The sequence below is a fragment of the Somniosus microcephalus genome, chromosome 1 (genome assembly GCF_052327205.1).
Source record: "Somniosus microcephalus isolate GS21.2 chromosome 1, FLI_Smic_1.0, whole genome shotgun sequence".
Lineage (NCBI taxonomy): Eukaryota > Metazoa > Chordata > Chondrichthyes > Squaliformes > Somniosidae > Somniosus > Somniosus microcephalus.
Genome location: NC_140987.1, coordinates 221,270,195 through 221,288,802, shown reverse-complemented (window position 1 = coordinate 221,288,802; position 18,608 = coordinate 221,270,195). Strand labels below are relative to the sequence as shown.

Here is an 18,608-nt window from a genome sequence, read left to right as displayed (position 1 = left end):
GTCTGTCTAGTACTGTTAGAATTTTATAAGTTTCAATGAGATCCCCTCTCATTCTTCTAAACCATAGCGAGTACAAGCCCAATCGACCCAATCTCTCCTCATACGTCATTTCTGCTATCCCAGGTATCAGCCTGGTGAATCTTCGCTGCACTCCCTCCATGGCAAGAACATCTTTCCTCAGATAAGGCGACCAAAACTGCACACAATACTCAAGATGCGGTCTCACCAAGGCCCTGTACAACTGCTGCAAGACATCCTTGTTCCTGTACTTAAACCCTCTTGCTACGAAGGCAACATGCCATTTGCCTTCTTAACCACCTGCTGCACCTGCATGCTTACCTTCAGCGACTGGTGCACAAGGACGCCCAGGTCTCGTTGCACTTCCCCTTCTCCCAATCTATTGCCATTCAGATAATAATCTGCCTTCTTGTTTTTGACACCAAAGTGGATAACCTCGCATTTATCCACGTTATATTGCATCTGCCATGCTTCTGCCCAATTACGCAACCTGTCCAAATCATACTGGAGTTTCTCGGCATTCTCCTCACAGCGGAGTTTCTCGGCATCCTCCTCACAGCACACACGCCCACCCAGCTTTGTGTCGTCTGCAAACTTGGAGATATTACATCTCGTTCCCTTGTCCAGATCATTAATATATATTGTGAATAGCTGGGGTCCAAGCACCGATCCCTGCGGTACCCCACTAGTCACTGCCTGCCACTCGGAAAAAGAGCCGTTTGTTCCAACTCTTTGCTTTCTGTCTGCCAACCAGTTCTCTATCCAAGTCAATACCTTGCCCCCAATCCCATGTGCCTTAACTTTACACGCTAATCTCTTATGTGGGACCTTATCGAAAGCCTTTTGAAAGTCCAAATACACCACATCCACTGGTTCTCCCTTATCTATTTTACCAGTTACATCCTCAAAAAATTCCAGTAGATTAGTCAAGCACGATTTACCTTTTGTAAATCCATGTTGACTTTGTCCGATCTGGTCACTGTTTTCCAAGTGCTCTGCTATTACATCTTTTATAATGGACTCTAGCATTTTCCCCACTACCGATGTCAGGCCCGTTTTCTCTCTACCACCTTTTTTGGACAGTGGGGTAACATTAGCTACCCGCCAATCCATGGGTACTGTTCCAGAATCTATCGAATTTTGGAAGATGACCAGCAATGCATCTACTATTTCTAGGACCACTTCCTTAAGTACCCTAGGATGTAGATTATCAGGCCCTGGGGATTTATAGGCCTTCAATCCCGTCAATTTCCCTAACATCATTTCCCTACAAATACTGATTTCTATCAGTTCCTCCCTTTCCTTAGACCCTATGTTCCCCGACATCTCTGGGAGGTTATTTGTGTCCTCCTTTGTGAAGACAGAACCAAAGTATAGTGTGGTTTAGTGCGGGAAGGTGGAGTTGAGGTGGAAGATCAGCCATGATCTTATTAAATGGCGGAGCAGACTCGAAGGGCTAAGAGGCCTACTCCTGCTCCTATTTCTTATGTTTCGCAAGTCTTTCTTTCTTCTTTCAATTAGCAGGAAAAGGGTTTTTGTTTAACCCCTTTTCTGGTTTTGTGTTGTCAGTTGCAGCATACTCAGTATTTGGAATTCTGCGCCTGCTGTAGTTATTTTATCATTATAGATGTTACTGTTGTTATAAGTGGTAGCTACTTTTATATTCAATGAAAATAATAAAAACTTTTGTTTAAAAAAAAATACTACTTGATATGCCTATCAATTAGTCCAATAAAAGGCGACGAGTTAAGAACGTAACTGAAGGTTTTTATTGGCTAAATAACAGAGCCCACCCTCGTGGGTGATCCGATCCAACAGGGAGGAATACTAGCCAGTCAGCTACCTTTATACCTGGGCAGGTAATGGGCGGAGTCGGAGGTGGTCAGCCCAGGTATAACAGTGCGACAAGAGGCGACCTCGTGTAGTGATGTGACAGTGAGAACAGTGAGAACAATATACAGTGATAACTATAACAGTGGTTTACCACATTCACCCCTTGTTTAGATTAGAGTCCGGCGGGTTGAAGTGTATTACCAGCTCTGGTATGTCAGTCTGTCCGGAGGCTTCGTTAGCCTCTCCGATCGTCGCAGCGGCGGTGTTACATTATCCGGTGTTAAAGCTGGTGTCTGCGTAGTCGGCAAAGGCTCGTGGGGTTCCGGCATGCCGTCTACCTCGGCTGGACTCGGGGGGTTGGGAGGGGGGGGTGAGGGTGCGAGGTCTCGTAAGGAGACAGTGTCCTCCCGTCCGTCTGGGTAAGCCACATAGGCGTACTGGGGGTTGGCGTGCAGGAGGTTCACCTTCTCGACCAGGGGGTCCGTTTTATGGGCCCTCACGTGCTTTCGCAGCAAGACGGGTCCCGGAGAGGTCAGCCAGGTTGGTAGGGTGGTTCCCGTAGTCGACTTCCTGGGGAAGACAAACATTCGGGCATGGGGGGTGGTGTTAATGGCAGTGCAAAGTAGTGACCGGATGGAGTGCAGCGCAATCGGGAGGACCTCTTGCCAGCGGGAGGTTGGGAGGCCCTTAGACATTAAGGCTAAGAGGGTGGCCTTCCATACCGTCGCGTTCTCTCTTTCCACCTGGCCGTTCCCTCGGGGGTTGTAGCTGGTGGTCCTGCTTGCTGCAATACCCCTCTCCAATAAGAACTGACGGAGTTCCTCGCTCATGAAGGAGGCGCCCCGGTCACTATGTATATAGTTCGGGAACCCGAACAAGGCGAAGAGTTTGTTCAGGCATTTAATGACCGTGTTACTGGTCATGTCTGGGCAGGGGAAGGCAAAGGGGAAACGGGAGTACTCATCAACGATGTTGAGGAAGTACACATTACGGTCGGATGACGGTAGGGGCCCCTTGAAGTCGATGCTCAGACGCTCGAAGGGGCGGGTGGCCTTGATCAGGCTTGCTCTGTCCGGCTTATAGAAGTGCGGTTTGCACTCAGCACAGATCTGGCAGTTCCTGGTCATGGTCCTGACCTCCTCGATGGAGTATGGCAGGTTGCGGGCCTTAATGAAATGGTAGAGTCTGGTGACTCCGGGGTGGCAGAGGTCATTGTGGAGGGTCTGAAGTCTATCACTTTGCGCGCTGGCGCATGTAATGCGTGAAAGAGCATCAGGGGGGTCGTTCAGTTTACCGGGCCGGTACAAGATCTCATAATCATAGGTGGAAAGCTCGATTCTCCACCTCAAGATTTTGTCGTTCTTGATCTTGCCCCTCAGCTTGTTATTAAACATGAAGGCAACCGAGCGTTGGTCGGTGAGGAGGGTAAATCGTTTGCCTGCCAAGTAGTGCCTCCAGCGCCGTACTGCCTCCACAATTGCCTGGGCTTCCTTCTCGACCGACGAGTGTCGGGTCTCGGGGCCCTGTAGGGTCCTTGAGAAGAAGGCTACCGGCCTACCCTCCTGGTTAAGGGTAGCGGCTAGGGCGAAGTCGGATGCATCGCTCTCCACTTGGAAGGGGATTGACTCATCCACTGCGTGCATTGTGGCCTTGGCTATGTCTCCCTTAATGAGGGAGAAGGCCGCGCACGCCTCTTCCGTGAGGGGGAAGGATGTGGTTTTCAGGAGGGGTCTGGCTTTGTCCGCATAATTGGGTACCCATTGGGCATAGTAGGCGAAAAGCCCCAGGGTTCTCCTAAGTGCTTTTGGACAGTGGGGGAGGGGTAGCTCCATGAGGGGGCGCATTCTTTCGGGGTCGGGGCCGATGACTCCGTTCTCTACTACACAGCCAAGGATGGCAAGGCGCGCTGTGTTAAACACGCATTTCTCCTTATTGTAGGTGAGGTTCAGCCGTTGGGCCGTACGGAGGAATTTCTCCAGATTCACGTCGTGGTCCTGCCGGTCGCGGCCGCAGATGGTGACGTTATCTAGGTAGGGGAATGTGGCCTGCAGTCCGTTCTGGTCAACCATCCGGTCCATCTCCCTTTGGAAGACCGAGACCCCGTTGGTGACACCGAAGGGGACCCTAAGGAAGTGGTATAGGCGCCCATTCGCCTCGAAGGCGGTGTACTGGCGGTCCTCGGGGTGGATAGGGAGTTGGTGGTAGGCCGACTTAAGGTCGATGGTCGAGAATACGCGGTATTGTGCAATCTGATTGACCATGTCAGATATGCGGGGAAGGGGGTATGCGTCCAGCTGGGTGTATCTGTTTATGGTCTGGCTGTAGTCGATGACCAGGCGATTTTTATCGCCGGTCTTAACGACCACGACCTGGGCACGCCAGGGGCTGTTGCTCCCCTCGATGATGCCCTCCTTCAGGAGACGCTGCACCTCAGAGCTAATGAAAGCTCTGTCCCCAGCGCTGTACCGCCTGCTCTTGGTAGCGACGGGTTTGCAGTCGGGGGTGAGGTTAGCGAACAGGGAAGGTGGCGGCACCTTGAGGGTGGATAGGCTGCAGGTGTTACGCGGTGGGCGGTTTAACCTTCGCTGGTTGTCGACTGTGAGTGGGGGGAGGGGTCCACCGTATGCTAGGGTTACACTTTGGAGGTGGGATTGGAAGTCCAGCCCTAGTAGGACGGCAGCGCAGAGCTGGGGGAGGACGAGGAGTTTAAAGTTTTTATACTCTGTACCCTTAACCGACAAGGTCACAGCACAGTAGCCGCTAATGTCCGTGGCGTGGGACCTCGATGCCATCGAGATTCGGTTGCGCGTTGGCAGGACAGGGAGGGAGTAGTGGCTCACCGTGTCTGGGTGGATGAAGCTCTCCGTGCTTCCGCTGTCGAACAGGCAGGTCGTGGCGTGGCCGTTTACTTTGATGTCCATCATCGACTTGGACAGGTGGTGTGGGCGGGCTTGATCCAGAGTGACGGAGGCTAGCGTGTAGGTAAGCGAGTCGTTGTCGTCTGCGGGCGAGGCGGTCGTCGGGTCCGGGGGCCCGGTGGCAGTCGGGCGTGGTGTGTAAAATGGCGTCTCCCACGAGGTAGGACAAAATGGCGGAGAAGATGGCTGCCCCCATAACTCACATGAGGCACTATTGGGGTCGGTTGCCTTGATCAAAGATGGCCGCCCCCATGACTCACGTGTGGGGATACTGGCCTCAGTTGCCGTGAAAGAAGATGGCCGCCCCCACAGTTCGCATGAGGCACTGCTGGCCTCTGAAGATCCGCTCCTGCAGGCCTTAGAGAAGTGGCCTTTCTTCCTGCAGGTTGTGCAGGTAGAGTTCCTGGCTGGGCAGCGCGACCTCGGGTGCTTCTCCTGGCCGCAAAAGAAGCAGCCGGCGGCCCGATCGCGGGTGCCCGATGTCGGAGCCGGTACCGGGGGTGGCGGGCCCGGTCGGGTCCGGGACGCCGACGCTGAGGTAGGTCCCGGGGGCGGCGCTGCGAAAGGTATTGCGGTAGGGGTCGGGCCCGAGTCCCAGGGTCGCGAGCAGTACCTGGAAAACGCCTCCTGGTCCTGATGGGCCACCTCCAGGGAGAGAGCGAGGGCTTCAGCTTTGTCCAGGTCGAGGTCTTTAGCTTCAAGCAGTCTTTGCCGTGAGTAGTCGGACCGTAGGCCTTTCACAAAGGCATCGCGGATATTATCTTCCGTATTTTCAACAGCCGTCACCGCTTTAAAGTCACAGTTCCTGCCGAGTGCTCTTAGCGCCCGTAAAAATTCAGCTACAGACTCTCCTGGCTGTTGCGGGCGGGATCTTAGGAGGTGCCTGGTGTACATGTAATTTACCGGGCTGCGGTACTGCTGTTTCAGTAGGTTGATAGCGGCCTCGTACGTAGTCGTGTCCTGTATGAGTGCGTATACTCTCGGGCTCGCTTGGGCGTTCAGAAGTCTTAGTTTGGATCTCTGCGGGGCGCCGGATTCTTCCAGGTAGGATTCGAAGCAGTCCAGCCAGTGTTTGAAGTTGAGGGCTGCGTTTGGTGCCTGTGGGTTTAGATCCAGGTATGGTGGTTTCAAGGCTTGCAGCCAAGCCGGCTGGTGTGGCCCGTTGTCTGGAGGCTGCTGTTGCTGTGCTGCTGGGTGAGCTCCTTGCTGTTGCTGTTCATTATCAGACATCTTTAAAATTTAGTCAATAAAATTGATATGCCTATCAATTAGTCCAATAAAAGGCGACGAGTTAAGAACGTAACTGAAGGTTTTTATTGGCTAAATAACAGAGCCCACCCTCGTGGGTGATCCGATCCAACAGGGAGGAATACTAGCCAGTCAGCTACCTTTATACCTGGGCAGGTAATGGGCGGAGTCGGAGGTGGTCAGCCCAGGTATAACAGTGCGACAAGAGGCGACCTCGTGTAGTGATGTGACAGTGAGAACAGTGAGAACAATATACAGTGATAACTATAACAGTGGTTTACCACACTACTGTATTAAGATTCTTTGCTGTCCAACTATGACCTTGACCTGTTCTCGCTCATTTGTTCTCTAAAATCTCAGCTTCCCAAAGCATGACAGTAGTAATGTTAATTCTACTACAGGAATATTTTGTTGATAAACAATGCTCTAATGTTAACATAATTGTATAATGGAATTCTCTTTACCAACGCACTCAGGATGTAGCTGTATATTAAGCAAATTTTGTCACAATATGTCCTTTTTTCATGGAAAAAAACATTTCAGAAACACATCCATCTCAGTAAAAATAAAATTGTATTTTGTGCTTGGGAACATGTTGAAAAAGAACCCAAAATATATTATTGGTTCTTGTAAAGGTCATTCTTTGAAACTACAGAATGTACTGTAATTTGGTTTGTTTTAAAAAATGGCACAAGAACCATTTTGTCAATTCAATGCAGCTGCTCCAAATACAATTGTTCCAATTTTATCTGAGTGATAAAGTCACAACATTAGTTACGGATACATCCAATAAGTTTCACAAAGAAATAAATTCAGATTTTTAAGCTCCATTAGCAGACGTTTTAAAAAAGTTAACCGTTAACAGTGTGTCCACAAACCACACGCTTCTTCCAACAGACATTGAAAAATTATATTTTGCACACAAAATAGTTGTGCAGTTAAAATCCAATAATTTGTAGATACTGCAAAACAGTAGGTTCTTAGTATGACAAAAAAAGCTCTAAGAGATCCTGGGAGTTTCATATTTTATAATTTATTCTCCAAAATGTAATCATAATCCATACCAGCATACTCATTGATCCAACAGCCATTGGTTTGTCTTTCAACTCTGGGGCATCTTTCATTTCCACAGCAGCATAAAAAGCATCCATGTCAATGTGTATAATTGTGCGACTTAGGTCACGGCTCTTCTCCAGTTCAATTGCAAGTCGCTCCACCTAGATGATCAATAACAAGATCAAGCCATCCATTATATAAAGATTAGACAGAATTTCATGTTACATGCATGAAGTTATTTTTATCTCTGATCAAACTGATTTGCAAGGATTACAATAAGGACGCTTCCTCCTCTTCAGGTATTTTCTCAATTTTGTCTTTTATAGGTCTCACACACCACACTAGAACGGTACCAGGGACTTCAATTATGTAGAAAGACTAGAGAAGCTAGGATAATTCTCTTTAGAGCAGAGATGGTTAAGGGGAGAATTAATAAAGGTGCTCAAAATGATGAGAGGTTTTGACAGAGTAAATAAGGAGAACCTGTTTCCACTGGCAGGTGGGTCGGTAACATAGAATCATAATAAGTTACAGCACGGAAGGAGGCCATTTCGGCCCATCGTGTCCGCGCCAGCCAACAAAGAGCTATCGAGCCTAATCCCACTTCCCAGCTCTTGGTCTGTAGCCCTGCAGGTTGGAGCATCCCAAGTGCACATCCAAGTACTTTTTAAATGTGGTTAGGGTTCCTGCCTCTACCACCCTTTCAGGCAGTGAGTTCCAGACCCCCACAACCCTCTGGGTGAAGAAATTTCCCCTCAAATCCCCTCTAAACCTTCCCCCAATTACTTTAAATCTGTGCCCCCTGGTGTTTGACCCCTCTGCTAAGGGAAATAGGTCCTTTCTATCCACTTTATCTATGCCCCTCATAATTTTATACACTAACTAGAGGACACAGTACAGGTACACTATCCCTTATCCGAATGCCTTGGGACCAGCTGAGTTTCGGTTTTCGGAATTTTTCAGATTTCAGAAGGTATTATTATAAGACTGGGAAATTTGTATTTAATATAAATTTTAAAAGTTCAGGCTACCTCTTGCAACTGTTCCGTGTCTCATTCCCCTTCCTGCTTCTCTGGAAAGCCGGATATCGGCTGACTCCTACTAAGCTGGCCCGCAAATCAGGTCGGGGTCGGGGGTCGGGTCGGGGGGGAGAAAAGAATATCGGACGGGCCGCGGTTCAGGTCGGGGGGGGTTGGGTCGGTCGGGGGGGGGGGGGGGAGAAAAGAATATCCGACGGGCCGCGGTTCGGGTCGGGGGTCGGGTCGGGTGGCGGGGGGGAGAAAGGAATATAGGACGGGCCGCGGTTCGGGTCGGGTCGGGGGGTGGTGGGGAGAAAAGAATATCGGACGGGCCGCTGCAGCTATCGGACCGGCTGCTGTATTGTTGGGTTCACTCTCCCGGTACCTCCTTCACACTGCCCGGCTCGGCCTGCAATCTCCTACCCAAGAGGGAACTCTGTGACCCTCTGCCCTGCTCAGCGTAAGTCGTGCGCCACTCTGGTCATGTCGTGCGCACGACTTACGCTGAACGAAAAAACTTTCGTTTTTTAGAGGTTTTTGGAAGTTCAGATAAAGGATAGTCTACCTGTATTAAGAGAAGTGTCAAAAGAACCAGGGGGGATATGAGGAATTTTTTTTTTTTTTAAACGCAGCAAGTTGTGTTCTGCAATGCACTGCCCGAGAGGGTGATGGAAGCAGAGTCAGCAATAACTTTCAAAAAGCAATTGGATAAATACTTGAAAAGGAAAGATTTGCAGGTCTATGGGGAAAGAGCAGGGGTGGGACTAATTGTATAGCTATTTCAAAGAGCCGGCACCGACACAATAGGCTGAACGGCCTCCTTCTGTGCTGTATGATTCTATGAATGCCAGATGAAGAAGAGTGACCTATTACATTAGCCCACTTGTGGGATACAGATTTTCTCATTTGGATCTTCATTATATAGTCTTGATTTCTTCTTGAATACTTTGGTAAGGATGACACCATTACAGCCTGTTCGCATGCTATAGCTGGCACCCAAAGCATTCTACAGAATTCTGACTCAATTTCATATTTACCTGAGCCAAAGTTTTCATACCAGCCACATAAATTAAATAAAGCTGTAGTAACATGGTGTAATTATTTCTCTCACGTCGATTACTATATAATGTTCACATGCAAAACACTCTTGCCCCTTCTGTAAAACTTACCAGGTACAGTACATTCCCTCACATCTTTTCTAGGGCACAATACTGGGAAAACAACAAATAAAATATCCTGAACAACAGAACTAGTTCAGAGTGCTTGTACCTTATGGCCATCATTCATCAGGGCTCAAGCCTAAGAATTCTTCATCCAATTGGAACTCAATCCAGCCCTTGTCAACAGAGCATTCTTCGAAGAAATTTTCCCAAAATAACTCACTGGACTCAAGACTAAAGAGTCTGACTCAAATGCACTTGATGGTTTCTCTAATGATTCACTTAACACAGGCTGTTATGGGTACAGCAACTCCATCCTGCTCCCTGGCAACTGTCTGATGCTGATCCAGACTGTTTGCAATCATGGTGTCATATCTGACCCCGAGATGAGCTTCCAAATATATATCTGTGCCATCACTAGGACTGCCTATTTCCACCTCCATAACATTACCCGACTCCATCCCTGCCTCAGCTCATCTGCTGCTGAAACCCTCATCCATGCCTTTGTTACCTCTAGACTTGACTATTCCAATGTACTCCTGGCTGGCCTCCCACGTTTTACCCTCCGTAAACTTGAGGTCATCCAAAACTCTGCTGTCCGTGTCCTAACTCGCACCAAGTCCTGTTCACCCATCATCCCTGTGCTCGCTGACCAACATTGGCTCCCAGTTAAGCAATGCCTTAATTTCAAAATTCTCATCCTAGTTTTCAAATCCCTCCACAGCCTCGCCCCTCCCTATTTCTGTAATCTCCTCCAGCGTTATAACCCTCTGCGATATATGCGCTCCTCCAATTCTGGCCTCTTGAGCATCCCTGATTATAATCGCTCCAACACTGGCGGCCGTGCATTCAGCTGCCTAGGCCCTAAGCTCTGGAATTCCCTCCTTAAACCTCTCCGCCTCTCTTTCCTTCTTTAAGATGCTCCTTAAAACCTACCTTTTTATCCTAGATGCCCAGTATCTCTTTATGGGGCTCTGTGTCAAATTTTGTTTGAGAACACTCCTGTGAAGCGCGTTGTGACATTTTACTATATTAAAGGTGCTAAATAAATACAAGTTACAGGAAATTTTCTGGTATCCGGCACGGACGGGACCGAGGTGGTGCCGGTTCATCAACAATTCCGGTTAACCGAACGCTATAGTAAAAGATACGGACCTTAGCGCTCCGTATAAAGCAACAAACCCTGTTGCTTGCTTCAGAACAACGTCCACAAGTTGCAATCGTCTCTGTAGCTTAGCAACAGCTGCAGCCAAACCCTTGCCTTCCTCTATTTGTTGCTGTGCAAGTAATAAAAGTTACCTGAACCGACTCCTGAATTTTGCCGGTTAACCGACATTTCCGGTTATTTAGGGGTCGGTTAATCGAAAGTTTCCTGTATTGTTTAAATGATTTATTACTGCTCCATCTACAGGCTCAAGAAATTTGGTGAAGCTTTCAGATATCTGGTGTGGTCATTCATTGTATTTAGCACTGTCCAGCTTGTGGATCTAGACACAGTCCAGGATCAAGGGATTAAAGATTCTTTTACTGCAACACAACACTTCCTTAATTCACTCCACACTTAATTTTCCAGCCACACAACTTTTTCACTGTATTTGACTTGCACCTTTTCATTCCTCAGAGCCAGGATCAGCGTCAGATATAGGTATAGGTAGACATAGGCAGAAAGAGGAATGAGGTCCTGCAGGCAGATTTTAGGGAGCTAGGAAAGAGATTAAAAAGCAGGACTTCAAAGGTAGCAATCTCCGGATTACTCCCGGTGCCACGCATGAGTGAGTATTGAAATAGGATAGAGCAGGTGAATGTGTGGCTGGAGAGATGGTGCAGGAGGGAGGGCTTCAGATTCCTGAGGCATTGAGACCGGTTCTGGGGCAGGTTGCACCTCAACAGGGCCAGAACCAATATCCTCGCAGGGAGGTTTGCTAGTGCTGTTGGGGAGGGTTTAAACTAATTTGGCAGGGGGATGGGCACCAGGATGTAACATTAGAAAGGGAAAATAAAGTGCTCAAAGGATTGGGAGAGGCAGAGAGCACTAAAGTAAGAAATAGTAAGGTATTAGGTGGGGTCAAACAAAGAGAGAATACAGGATGGTCTAAGATGGGTTTACAGTGTATGTATGTGAACGCACGAAGTGTAGTAAACAAGGTAAGTGAACTGCAGGCACAAATAGCCACATGGAAATATGATGTTGTGGCAATAACAGAGACCTGACTCAAAAAAGGGCAGGATTGGGTATTACATATTCCTGGTTATAAGGTGTTCAGGAAAGATAGGGAAGGAAAGATAGGAGGTGGTGTGGTCGCATTAATTAAGGAGAATGTTACAGTACCGGAGAGAGGATGTCCTGGAGGGGTCAAGGACAGAATCTATATGGCTCGAGTTAAGAAATAATAGAGGTGCCATTACACTACCAGGCGTATTCTGTAGACCATTAAATAGTGGGAAAGATATGGAAGAGCATATGCAGAGAAATTACAGAGGTGGAAGAACTATAGAGTAGTAATAATGGGGAACTTCAACTATCCTAATATAGACTAGGATCGTAATAGTGTAAAGGGCAAAGAAGGGGAACAATTTCTGAAGTGTGTTCAGGAGAACTTTCTTGATCAGTACATTTCCGGCCTGACGAGGGAAGAGGCATTGCTGGATCTGGTTCTGGGGAATGAGGTAGGTTAAATGGAGCAAGTGCCAGTAGGTGAACATTTAGGGAACAGTGTTCATAGTACAGGAAACTTTCGATTTACCGGCACCTAAATAACCGGAAATCTCGGTTAACCGGCAAAATTTAGGAGTAGGTTCAGGTAACTTTTATTACTTGCCTTCCTCCATGTGTTGCTGTGCAAGGGTGTGGCTGCAGCTGTTGCTAAGCTACAGAGACGCTTGCAACTTGTGGCCAACAGGGTTTGTTGCTTTATATGGAGCTCTCAGCTCCGTATCTTTTACTATAGCGTTCGGTTATCCGGAATTTTTGATGAACCGGCACCACGTCGGTCCCGTCCGTGCCGGATAAAAAAGTTTCCTGTATCAATGTTTAGATTAGCTATGGAAAAGGACAGGGAGCAATCTAGAGTAAAAATGTTTAACTGGAGGAAAGCCAATTTCAGTGGGATGAGAACAGATCAGGCCCAGGTAAACTGGAATCAAAGATTGGCAGGCAAAACTAGTGGAACAATGGGCTGCCTTTAAAGAGGAAATAGTTCAGATACAGTTGAGGTACATTCCCACTAGGGGGAAAGGCAGGGCAACTAAAGTCAGGGCTCCCTGGATGATGAAACAGATAGAGAATATGATGAAGCAAAAAAAAGCGTATATGACTGTAAGAGGTGGTGTGTGGGTTGTTTGTCAGCTTCCCCTCTGACTCCTTTGAGCGGTTCGAATCGCTCCCACTCCCTTTTGTTCTAGACTTTGGACTTATTTGGGGGTTGTAATAAACTTGCAACAGACACCTGGGTTAGTCAAAAGAATTCAGATCTTTATTTTTGAGACAGGAAAATATACAATACAATAAAACTTATACTTTAAAAGGGTGCGGAACACTCGGAATATGCGAGGGAGAATGACAATAGACAAAAATACCTTACCCTCCCAACCCCACTATCCTAACTAGGTTGAAAACCAGAGGACCAGGAAATGCTCACCAAACGCACAAATAGTTTGTAGAGTGGGAGAAACTTGCAGATCTTCGGTTTCTTCCAGGTTGGTTTCTTGTTGGTCACGGTGGCCCAGTATTACCTAGTTGTTGGTAATATTGTTGGTTGTTTGCTTCATGGGGCCCTTGGTTGCTGCGATTCCTTTCGTTCTCCTTCTGTTGTCCCGAGGCTGATGTCTTTCGAATGAGCTGTGCCTTTTTCTGTGTCTGTCCGAACTGTGCTGCTGACTTCAATTCACTGACTGCTGTTTCAATTCTCTGCCTGAACGACTGTCTCTGTACTGATCGAACTGATCGAACCCATCGAACGAACTGCCTTCTTGTGGAGACAGGTCTTTCGTTTATACTAAAACGAAACCTGCTAATCTTGTTAGATTTTGAGCGGGCTCGTTATTTTTAATAGGTTTTAAAACTTTAACGAGTTTAGGGGATGGCCCATCTAAACTTTAATCGGCCTTTAACTGGTTTCGGGATTGCCTTGAAACCAGTTTAAAAATGCAAAACGTTTGTCAATCTCTTTAATTGGTTTTGGACTGTGGTTTGTTTGTTGTATCCTGTAGGGCTAATGTTCCTTCCTTTGTGTTGCTGGGGGCATGTCCTGTTTGTCTATGTACCTGGCTCTGCGAATTCTCGGCAGGAAAACAGGTTTCATTGTCCTTATGTAAAACCGGGGTGGCCCAGGACATTCCTAGACAGTCCAATATCCAAACTCGGGGGCCCACCCCACCTCCCCTTTGTCCCAGCCTTTTGCAAGCCTGAACATGTCCTTTTAAACCAGCCAAATCTTCCTGGGATTTTTATTTTAAATCTCTTTGGCCCAATAACTCCTTAAAATAGTCCACAATCTTTTCTTTCTTACACTTAGGAAAAATGTGTAATTTAACTCTTTGAAATCTCCTGTTAGGCCCAACCATACATTTATCCCTTTTTATAGATTTCTTCTGTGATGTTCCAAAATTGTTTTAAAAATGACTTTCCTTCTGTTCTGGGGTTGTGCAGAAATTTTCAAACCTTACAATGACAGATGTCAGGTTGCAAATACATCTGAGAATACAGCTATATATAGAAAGGTCAGAGGAGAAGTGAAAAAGAAAATAAGAGGGGCAAAGAGAGGATATGAAACATAGAAACATAAATATGAGAATAGAATGGCAGCCAACATAAAAGGGAATCCAAAAGTCTTCTACAGGCATAAAAATGGTAAAAGGGTAGTAAAAGGAGGGGTGGGGCCTATTAGGGACCAAAAAGGAGACCTACGCATGGAGGCAGAGGATATGGCTGAGGTACTAAACAAGTACTTTGCATCTGTCTTCACCAAGGAAGAGGATGCTGCCATAGACACAGTGAAGGAGGAGGTAGTGGAGACACTTGATAAGATAAAAATTGATAAAGAACAGGTATTAGAAAGGCTGGTTGTACTTAAAGTAGATAAATCACCAGGAGCGGATGCTGAAGGAATTGATGGCAAAAATCGCAGAGGTACTGGCCATAATATTCCAATCCTCCATAGATACAGGGGTGGTGCCGGAGGACTGGAGAATTGCAATTGTTACACCATTGTTCAAAAAAGGGTGTAAAGATAAATCCAGCAACTACAGGCCAGTCAGTTTAACCTCGATAGTGGGGAAGCTTTTAGAAACAGTAATCAGGGACAAAATTAACAGTCACTTGGATAGGTGTGGATTAATTAAGGAAAGCCAGCACGGATTTGTTAAAGGCAAATCGTGTTTAACCAACTTGATCGACTTTTTTGATGAGGTAACAGAGAGAGTTGACGTGGGTAATGCGGTTGACGTGGTGTACATGGATTTCCAAGAGGCACTCGACAAAGAGCCACATAATAGGCTTGCCAGTAAAGTTGAACCCAATGGAATTAAAAAGGACAGTGGCAGCATGGATACAAAATTGGCTAAGTGACAGGAAACAGAGAGTAGTGGTGAGTAGTGTTTTTTGGACTGGAGGAAGGTATACAGTGGTGTTCCCCAGGGGTCGGTTCTAGGACCACTGCTCTTCTTTATATATATTAATTAATGACTTGGACATGGGTGTACAGGGCACAATTTCAAAATTTGCAGATGACACAAAACTTGGAAGTAGGAAGACATAGACAGGCTGGTGAAATGGGTGGACATGTGGCAGATGAAATTTAATGCAGAAAAGTGTGAAGTGATACATTTTGGTAGAAAGAATGAGGAGAGGGCATATAAACTAAATGGTACAATCCTAAAGGGAGTGCATGAGGGACCTGGGGGTATGTGTGCACAAATCATTGAAGATGGCAGGGCAGGTTGAGAAAGCAGTTAAAAAAGGCTTAAAGGATCCTGGGCTCCATAAATAGAGGTATAGAGTACAAAAATGTGGAAATTATGATGAACCTGTATAAAACACTGGTTCGGCCCCAACTGGAGTACTGTGTCCAATTCTGGGCACCACAATTTAGGAAGGATGTGAAGGCTTTAGAGTAGGTGCAGAAAAGATTTACGAGAATGATTCCAGGAATGAGGGACTTCAGTTGCGTTGATAGACTGCAGAAGCTGGGGTTGTTCTCCTTTGAGCAGAGAAGGTTGAGAGGAGATTTGATAGAGGTGTTCCAAATCATGAGGGGTCTGGACAGAGTAGATAGACAGAAACTGTTCCCATTGGCAGAACGGTCGAGAACCAGAGGACACAGATTTAAGGTGATTGGAAAAAGAACTAAAGGCGACGTAAGAAAAAACTTTTTTATGCAGTGAGTGGTTAAGATCTGGAATGCACTGCCTGAAAGGTGGTGGCGGCAGACTCAATCTTATCTTTCAAAAGGGAGTTGGATAAGTATCTGAAGGAAATAAATCTGCAGGGCTATGGGGAAAGGGCAGGGGAGTGGGACTAACTGAGAGTCGGCACGGGCTCGACGGGCTAAATGGCCTTCTTCTGTGCTGTAACCATTCTATGATTCTATGAGATTCTGGAGAGCAATTTTTCACCATTAGTCATATATCGGAGAGTGGATGCATTGGTTTTGATCTTCCAGAATTCCTTAGATGCTAGAACGGTCCCCATGGATTGTAAGGTAGCAAATGTAACCTCGCTATTCAAAAAAGGCCGGGATAGAGAAAACAGGGAATTATAGACCAGTTAGCCTGACATCAGCAGTAGGGGGAATGCTAGAATCTATTATTAGGGCACTTAGTAAATCAGAATATGATTGGGCAGAGTCAACATGGATTTATTATAGGAAAATCGGGTTTGACAAATCTGTTTTTGAGGTTGTAACTAGCAGGGCAGATAAGGGGGAACCAGTGGATATAGTATATCTGGATTTTCAAAAAGCATTCGATAAGGTGCCACACCAGAGGTTATTACACAAATTTAGGGCTTGTGGGAGTCGGGATAATATATTTGCATAGACTGAGGATTGGTTAACAGGCAGAAAACAGAGAGTAGGAATAAGCGGATCATTTTCGTGTTGGCAGGCAGTAACTAGCAGGGTACCGCAAGGATCAGTGCTTGGACCTCAGCTATTTACAATGTATAACAATGACTTGGATGAGGGGACCGAGTGTAAAGTATCCAAGTTTTCTGACAATACAAAGCTAGGTGGGAAAGTAAGTTGTGAGGAGCAGGCAAAGAGGCTACAAAAGGATATAGACAGGTTAAGTGAGTGGGCAAGAACATAGCAGATGGAATATAATGTGGAGAAATGTGAAGTTATCCACTTTGGTAGGAACAATAGAAAAGCAGAATAGTTTTTTAATGGAAAATGTTGAAATTCAGAGGGACCTGGGTGTCCTTGTTCATGAATCACTGAAAACTGAAGTCTTGAAGTATATTCAATACAGAGATCGATAGATTTTTGGATATTAAGGGAATCAAGGGATATGGGGATAGTGCAGGAAAGTGGAATTGAGGTAGATCAGCCATGATCTTATTGAATGGCGGAACAGGCTCGAGGGCCAAATGGCCTACTCCTGCTCCTATTTCTTATGTTTTTATGTTCTTATTAACATGCAGGTATAGCAAGCAATTAGGAAAGCAAACGGTATGTTAGCCTTTACTGCAAAAGGATTGGAGTATAAAAGTAAAGAAGTCTTACTACAATTATATAGGGCCCTGACGAGACCACACCTGGAGTACCGTGTACAGTTTTGGTCTCCTTACCTAAGGAAAGATATACTTGCCTTAGATGGAGTGCAACAAAGGTTCACTAGACTGATTCCTGGAATGAGGGGATTCTCCTATGGAGGAGAGATTGAGGAGACTAGGCCTATATTGCCTAGAGTTTAGAAAAATGAGAGGTGATCTCATTGAAACGTATAAAATTCTTACGGGGCTTGACAGGGTAGATGCTGAGAGAATGTTTTTCCTGGCTGAGGAGTCTAGAACTAGGGTTCACAGTCTCAGATTAAGTGGTCGGCCATTTAGGACTGAGATGAGGAGAAATTCATTCACTCAAAGGGTTGTGAACCTTTGGAATTCTCTACCCCAGAGAGCTGTGGATGCTCAGTCGTTGAATATATTCAAGCCTGAGATCGATAGATTTTTGGATACTGAGAGAACCAAGGGATATGGGGATAGTGCGGAAAGGTGGAGTTGAGGTACAAGATCGGCCATGAAATATCGGCCCTAGAAATAGTAGATGCATTGCTGGTCATCTTCCAAAATTCGATAGACTCTGGAACAGTACCCATGGATTGGCAGGTAGCTAATGTTACCACACTGTTCAAAAAAGGTGGTAGAGAGAAAACGGGAAATTACAGACCGGTAAGCCTGACATCGGTAGTGGGGAAAATGCTAGAGTCCATTATAAAGGTGTAATAGCAGAGCACTTGGAAAACAGTGACCGGATCGGACAAAGTCAACATGGATTTACAAAAGGGATCGGTCCTAGGACCCCAGCTATTCACAACATATATTAATGATCTAGACGAGGGAACTAGATGTAATGGGGTCGATTTTAACTCAGGTGCGGGCTATTGTCGTGTTCCCCGAATTTCGTGTTTCCCACACGAATCTAAATGGATGTGGGAGATTGATGCAATTTTAACTCAATGGGCCAGTTGATTTCCAGCGTGTGGGAAGCCTTTGCAAAGGGGTTTTTCATGACTGAAAGTCCCCTCCGATGACGTCATCATTGCTGCTGCATTTAAGGTCCACAGCAAGCCTTGCTTCTTCTGCAGGCTTCCAAGCTTTCTCCATTTGATGGCACAGGAACCTGCAGGAACAATGGCCAGCGGGAGGCCAAGAGCAGCTCCTAAGTTTGATGAGGCAGCACTACAGGCATTGGTGGATGGGGCTAGGGCCCACAGGGAGGTCCTGTTCCCTTCATTAGGGAGGAAGAGGCCTCCCAGTCAGACCAAGGCTGTGCGGATACAGGTGGCTGGGGAGGTCAACTCCTTGGGGGTCACACCTGGATGCAGTGCAGGAAAAGAGTCCATGACCTTCAACGCACTGGAAAAGTAAGTATGAAGTTCCCATCACCCTCAATCTGATCCCCATTGCCTTTCCTCACCAGCACTCAGCTTTAGCAATCTCTTCCTCCACATCCCACTTGACACTCACATCCATGCACCCTTACCCATTCCCTCTCTCTCTATACTCACAATCACATAACTATTCCACCATGCAGCCCTCACACTCCCTATCACGCTGATGCTTTGAACACAACTGACAACACACAGGGAGGGCCCTTGGTCTTGCAACCTCACTCCATCTTTGTCTCCTTCTAAGT

The 18,608-nt window shown here is 46.6% G+C and overlaps 1 protein-coding gene across 4 annotated transcripts in view; it reads right to left on the bottom strand.

Moving 5' to 3' along the window:
* Nucleotides 1-18,608, bottom strand: part of polk (polymerase (DNA directed) kappa) — a 117,107-nt gene that overhangs the window by 72,609 nt on the left and 25,890 nt on the right. For 3 of the 4 annotated variants that reach the window (XR_015078717.1, XM_085990572.1, XM_085990582.1), the window contains exon 3: nucleotides 7,082-7,234. Coding sequence is in view for 3 of the 4 variants with exons in the window: in XM_085990572.1 (XP_085846698.1) it covers nucleotides 7,082-7,234 (153 nt within the window). In the remaining variant the exon portion in view is untranslated. Of the gene's footprint in view, nucleotides 1-7,081; nucleotides 7,235-12,890; nucleotides 15,537-18,608 lie in introns of those variants that run through there. The other variant, XM_085990595.1, reaches the window with a different exon arrangement.